A 20,654-nucleotide genomic window follows, 5' to 3' on the forward strand; every position below is an offset into this window, starting at 1 on the left:
ATACTACCTATGCTACAGAGCAAAGCGACACAGGAAAAGCATGATAACCACACTGAAGTATACAAGAACACCACCAATCACCCGAGAAGAATGTTCTCGTCATGTGGCTCTACGGGCTTCCGAAAGACACATATCACAAGACACACATGACTACGTTCACCTCTTCCACTGCTGATCTGATCACCTGTGACCAATTTCAATACCAGGGCTGAACAGGGAGACTGCAGTAACATCGTTATCACAGATCAGAAGAAGCAGGTCAAACAGTCTAGAAAAAGCTACCTGAATTACCAGCACTACCACCTCACTGCTACTGTATATTAATTATGCTAATAGTTACCATGCTTTTACCAACAATTCTACCCAACATTTTATGTACAGCTACAGAGTCAATTATTCAGCTAATTTACCAACGCTTGGTTTTGCTAGACGCTAAATTAATTCTGTGGGCGAGCACAGGAAACCCCACCGCATGGTTAAATTGGGTAAGGAGTATTTTGTATTATATATCTCAACCACAAATAGTGTTTTAAAATCTGCTTACCATCAAAAAGGGTGGAAAATAAAATGTAATTTCAAGATGAATCCACTGAAAAGTTCACCCACCTCTACATCTTATCTACTTAGAGAACACTGCAGTAAAGTTTTACAGTGGGAAATGAGACTGAGATCTGGTCTCTTCATTCGATTAATCTGTTTATGCTTCTGTGTATGGGGAAGAAATCAAAAAAGGTGTATTGCCCTGTTGACTAAATTTCTTGTTATTAATATTACTATTGTGATGGTTGTTATCTTACTAACTACATCGATTACACTTATGTCAGTTGGACTAAGACAAGGTTTTAGACATATTTAAGAAGACTGGCACTTTACCACCGTGTTTAAGCTGTCCTCTTATCTGATGTGACCGTTATAGGTAAGGTGAGATGTTTCAAATTAATCAAAATCATGTCCACACTGTTTAAAAGCTAACTAGCTAATAAGCTCAGGTTTTATGTTGCTAGTGAGTCTTATGTTTGATCAGTAAATGTGAGCAAGAAACAGGGACTTTCACAGAAGAGGTCATGTGACCTACGATGCAGAAGTCAAACCACAAATGATTTCCAGATTGCCAATCAGCAAACAATATTTAAGACTATTTAATTTCCTCATTATTAACTGCTTCAAATGAATACGTTCTGGAATTACTTGACACTCTACTAGTTCCTTTTTCTTATTAATCAAAAAATCTGCCTTCTCATTGGAAACCAGTACAGAGATGTATGCATATCGGGATGCATGGAGAGCCAATCAGACCACAACGTCCTAAAGATCCTGAAGATTGTGGTCAGAAAAGTGTACCAAAAAGGGGGGTAAAAAAAATAAATAAAATCACTGCAAATCTGTGTGTAAAATGTTAAAATATTCTCGCACTTTACTGACCTTATACCAGACACAAACACTGAGGTGACTTACAAATGTGTATTCCAGTGAATAGAACCAGTTGAAGTGCCTATAGCGCTGTCATGATCAAGCTGGAAAGAGGTTGTGTGTGCTGCATGTACCTGTGGAGGCGGTGCTGGTTTGGGAGATCTCAGGGCTGCTGCTGTCAGTGTTGATGGAGCTGGACTGAGTGCTGGGCTGCACCTGGATGGCCTGGAGCTGCTGGGGTACAGTTCCTCCTAAAAAAACACACAGTGAAGGTTTTAGTTGGGTCTCTAGTTGGGAAAACTAGTTTGGACCATCCAATTGTAAAAATACTAAGCTACATATCGCTGAGTACACAGTATATTTAATAATGCTGCAAAAATAAGGTTTCTCTGAGGTTCCTGGGATAGTTCTTTATTCCATGCTTCAAAACAGCATCTTTCAGCACTCTCACAAAGCAACCCTAATGAGTTCTAGATTTAGTCTGGAATTGACACCAGCATGCGGGATTCAGATGTGAAGAAAACGGACAGAATTATTAAACGATCATACTATAAATACAAGCTTGTCCCATGTCATCAGCCTACAAAGAAGGGTGTGTGTGTGCATTTTGCACTAACCTGTGAGAGAGACTGCAGCGGGGAGACGAAACACAGTTTGCTGGGCCTGTGGGGTCTGTGTAGCTGTAACCGTGGCAGTAGTTAGAGTCTGACCCTGTTGGCCCTGTAGAGCCAGAGAGTGCTGCTGCAGCTGCCCCAAAGGGATGGCTGGAGTCCCAGGAGGGAAAGGAGTGCCTGCGATGGGTGTGTTTATTGAAGAGAAATTGAAGGGAATAAAAACCAGCTATATGTTATAAATTTCCTGTGGTCTGATCATGTGTACAAAATATTAATGATAAATCAGGAATTATTAATAATTCAATTAACATTACTTCTTAAGTAATTTTATAAACAGGAAAACTTGTTATTGAGTTAATGATTAGAGATTCAGCAAATTGAATAAAATACCAAGAGCCAGGGATGTCATCACAATTCTAAATGAGTTAACTCAAGGAGTGATAACGTGTAATATACACAACTTTAAATTGCACTTAATACATTCATCTCTCAATTGTCATCCTCCTCCTCATCCAGTTATGTCAACAATTTTTTTTATTGTTGTTGGTTTATTGTGGTTAGTACTGTGCTGACCCGTTGGTCTCCCTCCTACTTTCAGCTTACGACGCCACCTTTTGCTGACCGAGTCACCGCTAGGCCTACCTCGGGATCATAGCACACACACACCATCAGTTATACACTCAATTAAAATGATGTGATAAGATGACTGGGCATGTTTCCATAAGATTGAGAAAAAAATTAATCCCTTGTTTTGTGAGCCTTGTAACCAGATTACTAAATGTAGCGTTAATAATCTGGTTACTACCTGAAATCAGATTAGCAGGCATATGAACATACTCAAAATTCTACATATACAGCTCTCTTAAAACGGTCGAGTGCTCACATGGGAAGACTCAAGAAATGAAAGGGATCTACACATCACATGGAAACGATCGTTTTGGACAATACAATGTACCTGCGAAGTGAACAAAAGTCATGTGGAGGCTTTGCTCATTGCGTCATGCTCACACCTTAATGAACTTCAGAAGGAAGAGGAAGAGAATGGAAGAGTGTAGGAGGCTCTGGGGGAGGATTTGACTGATATGAAGCCAGGTTGAGCTACAGCTGTTTTGTTGGGGGTAATTCAATGCCTCAGAACTGTTTGATTGTGTGTGGGTGGGTGGATACACGTGTGTGTGAGTGTGTTTGTGTAGACCACCTGGCAGGGTGCTGAGTGTAAAACAGGTGGAAGAGTGTGAGAAACAGGAAGCAGCATACTGAGGCCTGCCATTACAGGAAGAAATTCATGCTGCAACCTCCTGCTTCTGACCACAATGCTATAAATATCAAGAAACTACACATACAGTATTTGCTCCATATGGCATATGATCAGCATAAAAACATTACATTCAGGATGAGGGCCACTTGAACATATTGAAGATGGTCTTTCTTTTCAACGAATGTGAGATGAGAGTGAGAGCTGCTCTGTTGTCTCTCTAGTGTTTTAATGATGCCTCACATCTGCTTTTACAGGCTCATCCAGACTAAGAGCCCATGAAACCCAGCACAAACCAGACAATCTTCATTGAATATTCATAACTAATTACAGGCAGTGCTTGCCAGAGCTCTGTGCTATGCCCATTGTGTAGCCATACTAATTATTCCTGTTTCACAATGGCAATCAAAGGCACTACAGCGGAGTTTCTTCTCTCCAGAAGCACTGCTTTGTTAAGCAAAACTGCTTGAGGTAGCCGCATTACGAATAATGTGATATCTTTACTGGAGCTTTGTCCCAAAGATGAAGGTCATTTAAATCTACTCCACACTTGGTTCAACAGCCAGGCCAGCAGAAGGTCTCATTTAAGACATTAGAGGTTTTTTTTTGCCTACCTGACATGAAAGTGAAGCCTCCAGGGAGCTGCATGACCCCTCCACCGGCGGCTGCGTTCTTCAGAACAGTGCCGTTAGTGTTGGCTGCGGTGCTCCCGCTGACGCTGCTGCTGCTGCCTGACACGGGTGCCAGGTAGTTGGTGATGGGGAAGGAGGGGCCACTGCTCACCTGCATGGTGGTGGAGGTGGTGGGCACTGTGGCCTGGGCACTGGTGCTACCTGGCAGGCTGGCTACAGTGAAAGCTGGCTTCAGAGTGTCCTGGAAGGGGAAGAATGATCACTGTCGGCACTTTTAACGGGTATGATGAAACTGTAAATGGTTTTGAACTGTTTTTGCATGTCACAAAGCAGTGAAATGAAAGTATTTCACTGACAGGTAAACCACCATCAGAGATTAGAGAGAAAAAAAAAAAAAAAAAAGCTTCCTGTGCAACAAGCAAGCACTGGCTACCAAAACAACAACCTACATACACACATAAAAAATGTAGGAATCACTGACATTTCTGAGCAAGACATCAAGGAATTACATTTTACATGAGAATTTGTGTGTTTTTTTTATTAGATGAGGGACTTTATGCTATAGTAGTAACGCAGGCTGGAAGGTGAGCTTCATGTTCATTAGTGTACCATTTCATTTCTCTAACCTCAGTGTAACCCTAATGTTCTGAGGGAGAAAATGTGAGTTTAGGTAACGCATGTTTTCTGATTAGATTTGTATTTGAATTCGAGGTTGAATTCAAGCAGCCAACTTACAGCCAATTTCCAGCATCATGTAGGTGATTTTTATCCTGATTTCACTAAACCAGATTAAAGCGAGGGTGGGTGAAATGTGGTGGGCCGTAAACGTGCTGACTTGTGCATCAGCTAAAATTACAGCAGAGACCGAATGCAGAAAAGATGTGGAGATAACGTGAAACCGCTACAGAGAAAACAACCTTAATACGCAAAATGACTTCTTAAATGTTACTGAGTGCACTGAGAGACAAATAAAACAAGGAGGGCGTTCTTTTTTCCTTCAGGGGCTTTCTTTTTGCATGAGGGATTTTTTTTTAACAGGTGGTAGAGAGCAACAGTGAAAAACAAAAACTTGGTAGCTCTATCAAAGCACCTATGAGACATGGTGATTATGGAGAGTGATGGTGGCATGGTGGTGCAGTGGGAAGCATTGTTTGCTCACAGCTCCAGGGTCTCAGGTCAAGTCCTGAGCTCAGGTTACTGCAGAGTTCTGATTCCTTCTAACCTCACAAAAACATGCAGGTAGGCAGACCGGCGACTCTAAGATGGCCCCTGAGCTTGAAAACGAGCATGTAAATGTGTGTGGTGTCCCATCACAGGTATATACCCTAGCCCCAGTGGTACTGCAATCAGGATCCACTGCGATCCGACCGGGATAAAGCAGTTACTGAAGAAAAATGATTTTAATTAATTTTACCATTATGGCCATTTCTGTATCAAGCTTATTAAAATGTTAAACTCGTATCAGGAAAAACATGTCCTGTCTCGAGTTTTCTATCCTAGTCATTCATATACATACACACAATGTTATGGCTGATTACAATCAGCCATAACATTATGAGCAGTGACAGGTTACGTGAATAACAATGATTATCTCCTCATCATGGCACCTGTTAGTGGGTGGGATATATTAGGCAGCAATGAACATTTCGTCCTTAAAGTTGATGTGTTAGAAGCCGGAAAAAAAGTGTAAGGATTTGAGCGAGTTTCATGAAGCGCCAAATTGTGATGGCTAGACGGCTGGATCAGAGCTTCTCCAAAACTGCAGCTCATGTGGGGTGTTCCCGGTCTGAAAGAAAGTTGTCAGAATACACAGTGCATGATGGGTCAGGGCTGTGTTGGCAGCAAAGGGGGGGACCAACACAATATTAGGCAGGTGGTCATAATGTTGTACCTGATCGGTGTATACATTCACGCTTATGCTCATACTATTATTTCAGTTCTTCGCTATGGCTATTGATGGGGAGGAATGTAATGCAGACACATTAAATTGTTTTAACTGAAATAAATAAGACTTGCAGTCTTAGTCTTCACTAAATGATCAGCAATGCAGGTACTTTTACATCACCAGCCACAAGCAGACATTTATAGCACCAGTAAAAAGCACATTTTGTAACAATCAGCTGAGCATACAGCCAGTTACAGAGCAGAGCCTCATCTCTACACAGACATCATGCAGTGGCTTACTGCTGAGTCTCACCCTTGCTAATGAAAGAGAGAAACAGACATATGAATGTAGCTGGGACATCAGAACACAGGATACAGCGGTACCTAGGTGCCGTCACAGCCTCGCATTCGGCCACAAGAAACAGCACCAGACTGAAACGGAAACAGCAGCAACGCATCTCCTCCGTGTAACCTTACTATAACCAACATCTCCTCTAATGCAGGAGTATTTGTGTGTGTAGATAATCTTTCAACCAGTGCTTTCGGAAAACATTTAATCAGTTATGTCCCAGCACTTAAAATGTACTGTGCGAAAAGTGCCAGTCTTATATTGTTGCCGGTTACCATGGCAACATTAGTCACTGGCGGCTTCTCCGTATAAAGCACTTTTAAATGAAATGTTCTCGGAGCAAAATGTCTAACTTGCTATATGTCTAACACACTAATCAAAATTAGGGCAAACATTATTACCTCTACACTCCCCTCCTATTATCTGTAATGAAAGGTCATTGGAAGCAACATCTGCAGCCATCTGAGGAGGTGGGTGAAGGCGACGTGAGAACACACTGTACCTTCCCACATCTTTCTGATCTGCAGAACACACTTCCACGAAAACATTCTCTCTCTCCTGCACCCAAGTCGCCTTCAGGAGCCAGACATGCGACATAACTCGTCCTCAAAGGACTTCTGCGACGCCAAAGCCACAGCAAACAGACAAAAAGAGGCAGAAGGTACACAGGTGCACATGGAATTCAATCTTCAATCTCTTCCTCTCTCCTGGATAGAAAGATACGGATTCGCCTCCACAAGACCTGCTGTGTCTCTGCACAGCCGAATCGAATTATACCGCTGACAGATACAAATCACAGCATAATAAAAACAGCTGCTGATGTTCAGCACATCTGAGCTGATAGCTCAATAAAGAAGCTTTGTAATCAGCGAGAACAAAAAAATAAATAAAAAATAAAAATTCCACTGCTGGCTTGCTCCCAATAGCTTCACTTACCAGTTGAAACCAGTATAAAAATGTTTCAAATAAATAAATAAATAAAACAAACAAAAACAACCTTAAAATACTCCTTAGATACAAATTTGAAAAGATGATACAATATTGCTGGCTACTTCAAGATAACCATCCTAAGAGTTAGAAACGAGAAAGAGGAAGAACTTGTCAAATTAAAAACTTTCTCTCTCTTTTTTTTTTTTTTTTTAATACAAGGTTTGGTGCTATATCACATGGCATGTCATTTAGTCCATATAGCTGAAATTCTCAACATATCCATTTAAACTAGACACAACAGATACAATAAAAGTTACATAACCTCTACCGATGATCTTTTGATTGCAATTTTAATCGTTCATGGTGATGCGATTTTAACTGGTCTTAATTTAAAGCAATAAACAAAAACATTTCACAGCATTTCACCGTGGGTTTAGTGACCGCTCTGGTCTTTATGAATGGCAGTAATTTATGTTCTCTGTATCTTCTGTAGGCGCATCTTTCTGGAAAGCTGAAATGAAAACTTAATTGGCTTACTCGAAGGACTGACCTTGCTACCACCTACTAACAGCTCCAGTAAGGGTGGACGTACTGGACTACCCAAGATTTAAATAGTTTACTATTACTGCAATCATTATATGCATTGTTCAATTAAAAATGCATTAAAAAAAAAAATACCACCACTCATACAGCATAGTGTCTTTGTTGGCTGAAAACCTTAATACACCGATTCAAGCTTCTCATAAACTGTGAATAAAACTTTATAATCATAATCTACTTCCGTCAAAGCTGTTCGCCGTACACTGAGAAATGTCACGACATCACAGAGACTCTGAGCTCCTCTCGCTGGGGTGCTGTTTAACCGTGACTGAGTGGGTAATAAGGGCACACTCATGATTGGTTTCTAGGAAACCCATCCAAAGTGAGCAACCAGCAATGATTTATTCATTAATCCTGACGATATCTGTAACCACTATATGACTGCTTGAACAAGTTTTGTATCATACACACAGGATACACCCAGCGGGAGCAACATATCAGCCTACGCGGAGGGGATGAGTTAACTGTAGAGACCTACTTAACGATTTCATCAATCAGTAAATAAATAAAAGAACAAAAAATTGGGGAGTGTGGCCAAGAGGTCCAAAGTTCAGAAATGCTGTTCAAACACCACCGTGCCTGGACATATCCAACAGCAGTGTGGTGTTAGCGTGAGACCCTTTAAACCACTAATCAAGGTATTCAGTGTTAACTGTTCAGAAGAAGGTAGCAGCCATCAGCGACTATGTGTAGGACTAATCTCACGCTAGGAGGCTCACTGAAAAACCAGAGAGACATAAGTTTATATTAAAAAAAAAAAGTGACTACGGATAAGAGCTGATTATAACATATGTAAAGCTATGCTGGTGTAGAGAGACTGCAGTTTTCTAGCAGATGATGGAGTAGATGTCTAGACAACAGAGTTTATGTAATGGATTTCTACAGTTTAAACTTTACATAATGTATCATAATGGAGTGGGCGTTAAACTCCAGTACACTTTGTGAAAGTATTGTCGATATCATTGGAGTCGGTCGCAAATTACCTTGAGCTGTGAGGAGATAATACTGCCTTTCTAAACAGTGACTTTTTGTAGCGGTCACAAATACAACACACACTATTAGAACAAGCAAAACAATAGGAAAGGAGATGATTGCCCTCTTGTTGAGTTCAGATCCTGAAGAGAGAAAAATCAGCCTTGTCCTGCATGTGGGAGGGTTCACATACTATCTCTTCGCTGACAGAGCCCCACTAACCAATTGTAGGCATCTGTGAGCTCATGTAGGTGGAAGAGGGCAGTTAGCGCTTTCCTCCAAGTACGTTCAGCTGCCCTGTGACACAGCAGGAGCGGCAGTTCAAATGCTCTGCTGGCTTTGTGGGTCTTGGAATGAAAACATGCTAGATTTTGTGTGATAGGGAAGAGCTGGCTCATGGGTAGGAACTGGCTGAAAAGAAAATAAATAAATAAAATCAATCCTTTCCTCCTAAATAGTTTGTCATATGGCTCTACACTGGCCTTGTCCTCCTTCCTTGAGAATTCATACATATTTGTACCCCCTTAGTCTGTATTAATGCATTTAAGTAGCACATCATATTTTATTACACTATTATTACATTATCTACCACTTTTTAGCTTACATGCTCAGGTTTAGCCTTTCATTGTTGAGTGGGCTAGCAAAAGAAATAAAATGCATTTCTAAATAAATGATTTTATCATCTTTTCCTTCTGTTTTTACTTCTGCTAAAATCCAGAACAGTCTTCAGTAGACTTCTTCAAAAGCTGTGTGGCTGTCTGCTGTTATTTAGTTAGGTCATCAAAACTAAATATAATGCTACACATCATGAGTTCTGAAAATGCCTTCTTAGCCATTCATGATGAGCATTGCACCAGAACGAGTAAAACTGAGGAGTTCTCGCGAAACTAAGCAGACGTGAGCAGTACAGAGACATACACGAGGCTGTATACATACACCTGAGTGCATGTGTGAAGCACGTGGATATGAGCGAGCGATTGGAGTGTGTGCCAGGCGAGGAGCGGACAGAGCAGCTGGTCATATGATCTTACAGGTCAGGCTGTGATGGGCAGACACAGTGGCATAGCGAGAGGGAGGGAGGGAGGGTGAGAGGAAGGGAGGGAGGGAAATCGTAAACGAGGGACAGAAAGAAACAGAAAGGGTGAGCGTGTGAACAGCTGAGGGTCCCGACAACTGCCAGGAAACATGAGCCCACAAGGAGAGCATTTAACCCTTCAGACACCATGATAACATCTACATGCATCGCCACTTTCTGAGATGGAAATGTCCAACACGCAATCTGGCAACAATTAATGCCATGTGAATATCCAGGACACAAGCTGGAACTGTCAGCAACACACAAGCATCACAAGACACACACCAAGAAGATCAGGAACAACACCACCACACACCACAAGGACACACAGCAACAAATGGTCAGGAACAGCGGTCTGGGTGTCACAGCCCTGGGGACAGATGCATTTTGGGGGATGGAGAAGGTCAGGGTGTGAGGGCTTAGGACTTTGTCTTAAAGAGGAGGTCTTCAACAATTAGTGTTCTCTCCATTTACTGTTCCTAAAATGCTTTAATCAAAGTCGTCTTTTTTCCAATTCATGAATATATCTTTACCAAAACAACCTGACTGAATGATTATACAGATCCTTACAAAGCTTATCCTTGGATCCCAGAACCTTAGAATGCTAAAATATTGGGACATACTGGGATCATCATGTCTGTCTCATTGTAAAAGCTTCATCAGTGCAGTGGTTGCCGTTTTAAATTCACTTTATCTAGTCCTGTATTAGAAATGTTTCTTAATGGCTTTTAGCTGCCCTTAGGTGTGTTTTGAGTGTTTAAGTGCACTTGTCTCAGTAGAGGGAAATGTCAAAAAATAAATAAATAACCTTGCCTGTGGTAGTTGGTTAAATGCCACATGTGCAGTAGATGGAAATTTCTCTTTACCATTTCCATCAAATGTTCCTACACAACTATTTTCTAAAAGTTTTACAATATTTAACAATTTCCAATATGTAACTACTGTATCCCTTCCCCCTATCCCTATTCCTGTTTCCCAGCCTTTAAAAAAAATAAATAAAAGTTAAGAGCAGGAGGGAGGGAAAGAGAGAGAGCGAGGGCAGAGGGCAATAGAGACTAATAGATAGCATCTTTATGCGGTTTTTGTCCATGTAACAAAACACCCACAGCTCTTCCTCCGCACCGAGCCGATCTCTTAGGAAACAGAGACAACGTCTTTAACACAGCCTCTGTGAATTTAGACCACTTCCAATAATGAAGCGACACTAATGACCAAAAGTACAGTTGATTCATCAAAAAAACAAAGAAGGAGAAAAAGAGAAAGGGGGAAAAGCCCGAGAACACTCAAGAGACTAAGGTGATTTGTATTAAGGCGCTGGTTGCATTCATTTTACCAACAGCAAGCTAATGACCAGGGAAGAAGTGTGCCTTCAGATTTATAGGTCCTACGAGACACATTAGGACCAGTGATGTGTGTGTAGATGAAAGTGAGTTTTCTAGCACATGGGCACACTGCGACTCGTTGCTTCGAGTTCATCCACAGCTCAGTACACAGGCAATGATTCATCTATGTGACAACTAATTACAGCAGTGATGGCCAAGAGCAAACATTTAACACCTCCATCACCCCCCAGATTTTATAGTACAGATCAACCCTAATAGTAATAGATCTATAACTCGGATCTCCTTCGAAGAACATTCATTTGACTGAATTCACAAAAGATGTAAATTTGGAAGTGTGAACAAACTGATTTTTATGAAAATGAGTGCACTGGATGTGCAGCAGAGACAGAGTTGTGCTAGTAGCCTCTCTCTCTTTTCTCTCCCCTCCTCCTCCGCCACCTCCACCTCCTCCTCCAGAGCTCCCACTCGCTGGCTCCCATCTCCTGCCTGTCACCCTGCCAAAGATCCGGAATTCACGGCTCCATTTGGGACTGCTAAAAAAGGCAAGGCAGCCCAAGTAGCAGAGGTGCAGCCAATTGGTGGTGACCTGTGCTGTGCTCGGTGCAACATAAGGCCTGGGAGACTCCTCCTCCGAGTGGCACATTAACACACTGCTCAACGCCATCAACCCTGTTGCTTTAAATGTCACTCACCAGCTCACCGTGTCCGCGTCTGGTCCACTCTGCCTCCTCGCAGCTCTTGCTAGGTCATTCAGTCTTCCACCAGACACCTTTTTTTAAACACTCAGAGCCGTGATAAGGCTGCATACAACACTGAATTGGCTTCCCGTTATTTATCCCGCGACACTTGCCTGTCATTCTGACTTTCTCCTCCTCTATTTCTTACCTTTTTTAAACTCTTGCTGTCCCTGGCTCTGCTCTTCACCGTTTGCGTTGAATGACAACACGACCACCATCACTGGCTTTTCTTAGCACACCTTACAATCCTTCTCAATTATAGAAAAAACGTCAGAGGACAAATTACTCAGAGGATAAAACCAACTAGTGTTACATACAGTGGTGAGCTATAAGCTGTATTACAGTCTGTAGAAGCTCATCCATTAAACAAATAAGCAAATATTAGTCTGTGCCTTTGAGAAGAAATGTTTACCACAGAGACAGCAAAACACTAGAATAGGTCCTTCGACTGTTTGAGGACGCAATTAGATGACCAGGCATCATTTAGAACTGATAGACGTTTCTAAATCAAAGGCCAAAACTTCTAAATGTAGCTAGTTAAACTGAGCTCATTTACTATTTTGACTAACTTGCACCAAAGTTAAAGAAGAAGAACAGAAACAAAATCTCACAATGTCCTTTCCGTCCTCCAATTATGAACATTTTTCTTGCTGTAGCTGTTGTGTATCAATAATGAGCAAAACCAGTCCACCGCCCACCTTTAAGTTTGAAAGAAGAAAAATCAAACATAAAAGCGCAGACTGCTTGGTGAACCGACTGCCCATTTACACAGAACATTTACAGTTATATTTCTGGTCCAAGGTCGAGCCTGGCAATGTTAGGAATGATACAACTTGGAACGGCATCTTGGAATGAAATATCCACCATCTCTGCTAAATCCTGGCCTGATAATGGCCAGCAGCATGGTGCAGGCTGAAGCAGATGGACAAGGACAGAGTAAAGGCTGTCTGGGTCAGAGACATGTTTAGTAATTGTAGTGATCGAGAAGGATGAAACTTTACTCTAATGAGGGCCGGAGTAAATACAAACTACTCCAGGACGTAATTACAACTTCACTCCTTAAGAGAGCCAGACTCAAGAGTTTACAGTTTACAGAAGTACTAAAACAATGTCTAGGTCACAGTTTGGACGTATAACAAGGATGAAAATATAAGCACTAAAATTTGGACGTAGATTAAGGCTCGAGATGGCATTTGAAAGGTTTTGCTTTCAGAGGCCGAGTCGTGCTGACAGGTTTATGATGGTTAATGTCAGGTGAGCCGCAGAGGTGCGAGAGGACATGGAAATCTGCTGGTTCTGAGGCTCTAAACAAATCACTGCTGGCTGCCTCTCCAGTCTGAGCACCAAGACATCTTAAAATCAGGAATGATTGGAAACAGAACATCTCGCATGGCACAGAGCAATATTTACAAACCTGATGCTAGACCATGATATGTCCCTGACCAACTCACTGCATGAACAAAGCCTAGACTCAACTGAACACACAAAAATAAATGGAAAAAAAAAAAATCATTTCGGCATATTTGACTTAATATGGGGTTCCACAGGACAGGGAATCTCCTGAAAGCTCTAGCACCCAGCATCCTTTGGCCTTGAGCTATCCATTTTCCTTGCTCGCTCAAGCACTGTAAAGGTGATCTCTTCATAAACAGGACATCCAAGTTACATATCAGGAGTTCAGAAACTACCTGATTTCGGAGTGGCCTCATGACTCTACTCAGAAGCCTGGAAAGCAGGCCTCACCCCCACTGCTAACTTCAGCCACAAGCTCAGAGTGAAAAAAACCCCAGACACTGCCGTCTCCAAGCAGAACACACTCACTGTAGGACTCTGTAAACACAGGAGGCCTTGGATAGCATCATGATGGCCACAACTATAGATGGTGCCTCCGCTTCAAAAAAAAAAAGAAAAAAAAAAAAAGAAAAGAAAAGCTCACTGTATTAACACTACCACTGCAGAGAGGCTCATTTTAAATATACACCCCCCTCATTATTTTGCTATACATATATATATATAAAAAAAGTGACTAAAGAAAACAGTGGACTCAAAAGACAGCTGCAGCCTATAAGGAATGTGAGGGGCCCCGGCCAAGAGAACGAGCAGGGAAACCATACCATATAAGGGCATGGAGGCAGAATCAAGTTTTTATCAATGAGAGAAGTGCACTTAAGTGTGTCTGAGCTGAGGTGACCGTGTGGAAAACCTGGTACATGTGCCATCCAAGAACTGAGAAATATCGCAAACATGTCCAGCAATATCCAGTGGACAAACTGGAACCCGCTTCAAAGCCACACACCAATTAGTCAAGTGTGCGGTACAGAACGAGGCTGAGAGCATAAGCTGCTGCTGGAGTGCTGAGGCGTACGATGTCTGTGCATTTCAGAAATCGTGTATGCTTTGCATATGGATCTTTACGCAGCGCAAGGTTGATCTGCCTCAGTGTGAAACATGCGAGGCATTCGGAACAGCTTTGTTATTCGTTGAGAAAATAATCTGAATCAAATTAGTTTGGTTCATTTGTGATAGTTAAGCGGCGGGGTATTTTGATTCAAGACTTTAAAAACAAATAAAATTGCAACACTTGATAAAGAAAACAGACTATCCATGCTTGTTATCTTAATCGCAAATGCATTTAACTTGATTTTGATCACAAAAGGAATGTGGATTTAGAGGTTCTGACCTACAAAACAGAGCACAGATCCGTGAGGATCCTCCCACTGATGTGTGCCGTATCAGAGTTCCCGAATAAATAAAAACTGATTACAAATTATTTACTACAAAAATGGAAGGAGTCGACATAACCATAAGCAGTAGAGGTCATTCAAAGTTCAACTTTCGGCAATTCGTTTAATGTTGGAGATTAAATATCAGCTGCAACACGTGTGCTTGGAAGCAGGAGTTTTGAATCGCTACCAAGCATGAAGAAGCGGAAAAGTGAGGAGTATCAAACGCATAACGGTGAAATTTTTGATGAGTTCTGATGAAACTCCTGCTGACTCCTGTACATCTGAGCTGCACAGTGGGCCAGGGACTGATGATTCACAGAGGACATCTTGGACCAGGTTGAGAGAGTTTACCAGGAGGATTTACATCCCCCAAAGCAAAGAGAAGAATCACCAGTCATCTCGGGGGGGGGTGGAAGAGAGAGAGACTTGCCTTTATCACAGACAAAGGAAACAAAACCCAGCTGTAAGCACTGGAGCTGGAGGTTGAGTTGATGTAGGAACAGCCTCCCTTACCAGAGCTCTCAATTAATCATCAAGCCCTCAAAGCAATCCCAGACAATATAAACAAAAAAAAAAAAAATCCCAGTCACACTCACTTAAGATAAACTCTCAGCTGATACTAGAACAGCCTCACAAACCACAATTCACACTTGGTCAGTAAAGAAAACCCTCCATCCTGAAACCCCGAAAATATCACTGAGGTGTTGAACCATCTTGGTGGTTATTTTTAATCATTCAACCTGTATTTTCATTATTCCGGTCTCAAGTTGGCAGCTGTCTGATGTTTTGCTAGTCATCACACTTACAATAGCATTTAATAGGAAAAAAAAAGTTCAATCTCAAAAAGAAACAGTAGTTTCACAGTTTAAAAAAAAATCCAAAAAGTTCTCCTCAACATTTCCCGGTGCCATTCAACATCATATTAAATGAGAAATCCAACAGAGGATTAGACAAGATAATAAACACTGGACACAGTTACTGAGCTTGACAGGACAGCACTCTACAGGGTGCCATTCACTATGGTGCTGCTGTTGCCATCAACAAGAAAGCTGAAGCTTTGGAACTTTATTTGTTTGAGCAGCACTAGGAACAGACAAAAGGACTAAAGCTCTGCTGCAGTGGTCTCTTTATGTAGACATGACGTAAGGGTAATTCCCACCATCAGCACTCTGACATTGCAGGCAATACAAGGAAGTGAAAACAGACCAACGTGTTGATGAAAGTCGGTTTATACAAACAAAAGGAGACTCAGATTTTCATCACTAAATAATTCATCTAAATAGATCTATGGACATTAATTCCTTTTATTACCTCAAAACTTCTGAGAACAGTATCGCGCTCACCTTAGTTTCTCCGAGGCTCTCGGATTCAGACACCTGATAGGTTAGGTCGGTCTCCTCAAAGCCTGTGGCGCTCATGCGCTGGTCTGTGGACGGGTCCGAGCGGGGAGGCGAGTCTGGAGAGTTCAGGCACGTTTGGATCAGAGCCTTGCCCGTCTCACTGGTGATCATGGGCTGGAGCTTGCGTGTGGCGAATGTGTACACGTGGCCCGTTTCACTCGCCACCAGGAGCAGCACCTGAGTGCCTGTTAGTGTGGAGAGTTCATACGCCTGCCATGAGGGAAGAATGGAAGGAAACAATTAGCTACTTGCATCAAAATCCACACCATCGTTTTTCAGGGTCTCCAGATTTCATCAGAATTAATGTTAACTCACTCTTCATTGAAAGAATGGAAGAAATAGTAGAAGAGTTTTCCATTACACACATCTGGAAATTAAGCCAAAAGACACCTACATATGCAAGATGTAAAACAGGTAGGAAAATGGCACAAAAACAAGCCAAAAACCTCTCATGAATCTTACCAAGACTTTTTGACTCTACTGGTACAACTTCTTAATGACACTGATGTGCTCAAGTTTAGCTTAAAATGCTACCTCAAGCCGAGCTGAGAATCACATGCTGAAGAGCTGAGAACGAGTCCCAGGGGTGATCAATAAGGAGGAGAGAGTTTGTGGCTTTGCATCAAACAGTGATGCTTACAAACATAATCTATAAAACAGAACCCTCACTGGTTTCCTCTGGAGAGTACATGAGCTTGCTGAGGGGAAAAAAAAAAAACTGCTTCAGTCCAGCAGAGCCACACTCATGGACTCTGACGTATGGCTGAAACGTACCTAAAATAACAGAAGATAAGGTTCCAAAAATAGGGAGTGTGATACTGTGAGACTGATTGCATTCTCTGTGGGGACTGTAGCATGGACATGGGGGTGGAGCGGCAGCTTCATGGGGAACTGGAGCTTATGTTTTTGTTTCACAATGGATTTGGTCTCCATAAATGTCGTATGATCTCGTGATATTTCCACAGCATGTCTGGTGTTCGAGTATCTGGTGGAGTATTCAGTATATGTGCACATCCCTGTATGCATACACACACACACACACACACACACACACACACACACACACACACACACACACACACGAAGGAACGATGATGATCCATAAACTGCTCCTTTATGGATGTCCAGACATGCGTCTATTAAGTAAAGTTGCCAGAGGGCATCTGTAGTAATTATGATCAATTCACATGGGATAAATGATCAGTGTAGAAATCAGAAGTAAGAGTCTTCATGTATAAACGGCAGTAACACATAACTAACTTCCATGCTTACTACATACATCCTATTTTAGTAGAATATTTGACCATCATTAAAAGCACTTATAATAGCAGGCTATACCCACACTAGGAACTCAATAAGCTGCCTAAAACCCTTGACCCCCACCCCTTAAGTGTTGCTTTTCTGATAAGCGTTGTTAAAAATTCATCTGTATTTCTGTTGTTCTGCATTTTAAACTCAGTACTTGGTTTCAGTAGGAGATGATAAAAGAGCACTTCTTGAAAAGTCTTTATCTTGAAACAGGATTCACCCCCAACAGGTCATGATGGACTCTTCACAATCATGTCACCTCAGACAGGATAGATATAACCTGTTCCCATTCCTACTGGGACATTTTATATAATGTTAAATATAGTGAAAAATCTTTGACACATGAACAAGCAGTCCATTTAAAAAAAATACAAAAAGTACTGATTTGGGTAATTTCGTTCCATCCAAATCAATATGGTAATAAATATTACATAACCCCAAGTCATGTAGTCCAGTGTGAAAAGCAAAATATTTTAAAGTATGGCAGTTGCATAAAATCTTCTGTATTGTCAGTATCCATCACATTGTCCTTATGAGAAGACGGAACGGCAGCCAGAAAAAAAGGAATTGTGTTTTAATCTATATTTTGACAAAGAGTCCTTAAAATCTTCCCAATAATATAATACGCCATGACCAGCAGCAAAAACGTGACTGCATAACACTGTTCTCCACTTTATACAAAACATGCCGACATTCAAGGACATTGGAGCGCTCAGCCATTATTAACAGGACTGACTGCAGGCTTATCCACACCGACTGAACAAATTTCACTAGTTAAATACTATTTAAATTGTAATCATTTACATCTAAGAGAAAAAAGGGAAGCAAATCTGTTATATGAACCCATGGTGAGGTTCCTTATATAAAAAAAAAGAGGTCCATCCATGTAGGTTCCTAAACTTTTTGTTGAATGACTGAAACCAGGTCTAAATTATGCATAAAACCATGAAATAATTTTCTAACCATTATTATTATTATTTATTATTATTACTACACATCAACTTTCATGCAAATAGTCTGCAATAGCATATAATTTCCAGCAGTCAAAACTGGAGTCATGCCGAGTCCAGCATGGTGTTTAACTGACTCTACGGTTTCTTAAGAACGTCTTCTACAATACCATTATTTTTCACCCTATGCAGAGTTTACATATAACGAATAATAAGCCATTTAAGATTTGGCCAGATAGCACTTTTTATTAAAAATAAAAATTAAATTAAAAAGCAATTCCTTTTGAGGACCATTTTTAAAATAGATTCTATGGAAGCAAGTCATTTAAAGTCAAATATCAGCAACAAGAAAACATTTGTATGTACTTCCATAACACTGTTCCCATTCTTTTCTTTGCCGATTTCACCTTTTGTGGTTTGTGATACAAAAAACACAGTACCACTAGTAGAAAATTATAGCTAAAGACAATTAAAGACAGAAGCTAAATGTATTTTTAACAAATGCACGCATACACCCTTAGAACCCCAGACTGAAATCCCAACTTTGATTTCGTAAGTCGTCTGTGAGGAGCACAATGCTTGTGGGCAGGAGAGTAAAGGCATGATCAGCAGCACTCCTCGGAGAACATAATTAACTCTGCTGACAAATGATGCTATTTGACTTGGATCAGAGCAGAGGATATCATTACCAAGCCAATTTCAACATTAACTAGATTACAGATGGGGGGAAGTAACTACCCGGTTGGCAGGCACCTGCAAACTTTACCCTAGTGCACACTGAAAGAAAAAGAAAAAACAAAAAAAAACAAAAACAGATGTCTGTTCTGCATTTTCATCATTTCTTCAGCACCATCTTACATCACTGACTATGTCTAAACCAAAAGCGTGTAGGCATTTCAACCTGATTCACTGTGGTTATGACATGGCTGATGAGCTGCTTCCTGCAACAGGAGGACACACAGAGCAAGAACACAGACTTGTTCACGCAGTGAAGCAGTGTGCTAATGTGATCGCTGCAGTGTGCACTTTAAATCAGCCTAGATGTCACAAAACAAGCGTCGGAGTTTAGCAGCTTCTACTAGCACACTGGGCCTTGTTTATGTTTACATACTCGACAGGGTCAGTGGCTCTTTCCCTACCCATAAGCCTTTGTGCTAAGAGGACACACTGGAGCAAAACTTCAGAATGAAAGTCACGGTCTTTAAAGAAAGTAGGAAAGACACTTCCCTGGGGGAACGATCATTACTGTGTGAGAAAAGGTTCAAGGTTACAAGGCCAGGAACAGAAAGGACCAGCTGGGAGACCGGCACTTAATACATAAAGGCTTAATAATTGACATCAGACTTGGTTAAAAGACTTCGTCACTGCAGGCTTTAAAGGAAATGTGTAGCATAGCATCTAAATATAAAGAAATAAACCCAAAACTCCTTGTTAATAAGAGCAATACTAATAAACTCGCACTAAAACTAGTTATAGACATTATAGCTTCATATTACAGGTAGGTTTTGTTTTTAAAGCAGTAGTAAAATTATAGCAACAATTTCGTAGGTTAATGTCTTAGGCTGCTTGTTCAGTCAGTTTTATTTAGATTAATGACATCATATTTGATTTGGTATAGTTTTATTTGAAAAACTCCTGTTCAGATATCTTTTTTGGTAGTTAAATGTAACAGGAAATGATAATTAATCTAGCCCTAAAAGAGAAAGTCAATATAGCAGCAAAAGCTTACAAAAAAAAGTTGTTTAATTTTTTTTTAACATTATAATTTATCACATTTGTGGGAGCATTTCACATATTTAAGCTGATTTAAAACAGTCCATCTGATTAATTCAGATCAACTAATAAAACATTTTTTTCCAACTCACAATATGATCCATTTACACTGCTTCAAACATTCTTTATTTGAGAAGGAATTTTTTCTTTATCAAAATCATTTCACTCTTCCTGATGAGCCATGCTACTTTTACATATGTAAATTTCTCCCAAACACACCCAACTGCTGCTACTGAGTCAACAAAAAATGCAGCTAATCAAGTGCAACATCCAGTCAGCTAGTGGCATGGCATTATGGTTGTTTTACTCTGGAAGACTCTCTCTCTCCAACTATCTACTGATAAGCGTTTGGATGGCAATAACTACGCTACTTCCTTAGCATAAGTTTACTTTATTTTATACTGTTATGCATAAAATCAGGAACATGTTACCAATTGACGGCTCACAAGACACTTCTCGAACCACATCCTAGCCTCAGACTGCATATGCCATGTTCCAACCTGTAGCAGCATTTCTGGTTTTGAAAGTGAAATTGGATTGAACTGAGAATTCAACAAACTTGGCCCCTGAACAAACCTGCACCTTTTCATGCCATAATAAAATAATGCTGAATTCCAATAAAGCTGACTATCCTGATATTGCATTTGTCTGCTCAGACTGTATTTACACGTGGATAGTCATACAGGAGGGCTCAGT

The 20,654-nt window shown here is 40.9% G+C and overlaps 1 protein-coding gene across 4 annotated transcripts in view; it reads right to left on the reverse strand.

Moving 5' to 3' along the window:
* The window catches only part of srfb (serum response factor b), a 29,668-nt gene that overhangs the window by 4,786 nt on the left and 4,228 nt on the right, over nucleotides 1-20,654 (reverse strand). For all 4 annotated transcript variants that reach the window (XM_058385382.1, XM_058385381.1, XM_058385379.1 and 1 more), the window contains exons 2-5: nucleotides 15,871-16,137; nucleotides 3,894-4,152; nucleotides 2,028-2,201; nucleotides 1,545-1,661 (exon numbers count right to left, since the gene is read on the reverse strand). In XM_058385382.1, coding sequence (XP_058241365.1) covers nucleotides 1,545-1,661; nucleotides 2,028-2,201; nucleotides 3,894-4,152; nucleotides 15,871-16,137 — 817 coding nt within the window. The remainder of the gene's footprint in view (nucleotides 1-1,544; nucleotides 1,662-2,027; nucleotides 2,202-3,893; nucleotides 4,153-15,870; nucleotides 16,138-20,654) is intronic.

The sequence above is a fragment of the Hemibagrus wyckioides genome, linkage group LG03 (genome assembly GCF_019097595.1).
Source record: "Hemibagrus wyckioides isolate EC202008001 linkage group LG03, SWU_Hwy_1.0, whole genome shotgun sequence".
Taxonomy (NCBI): Eukaryota; Metazoa; Chordata; class Actinopteri; order Siluriformes; family Bagridae; genus Hemibagrus; species Hemibagrus wyckioides.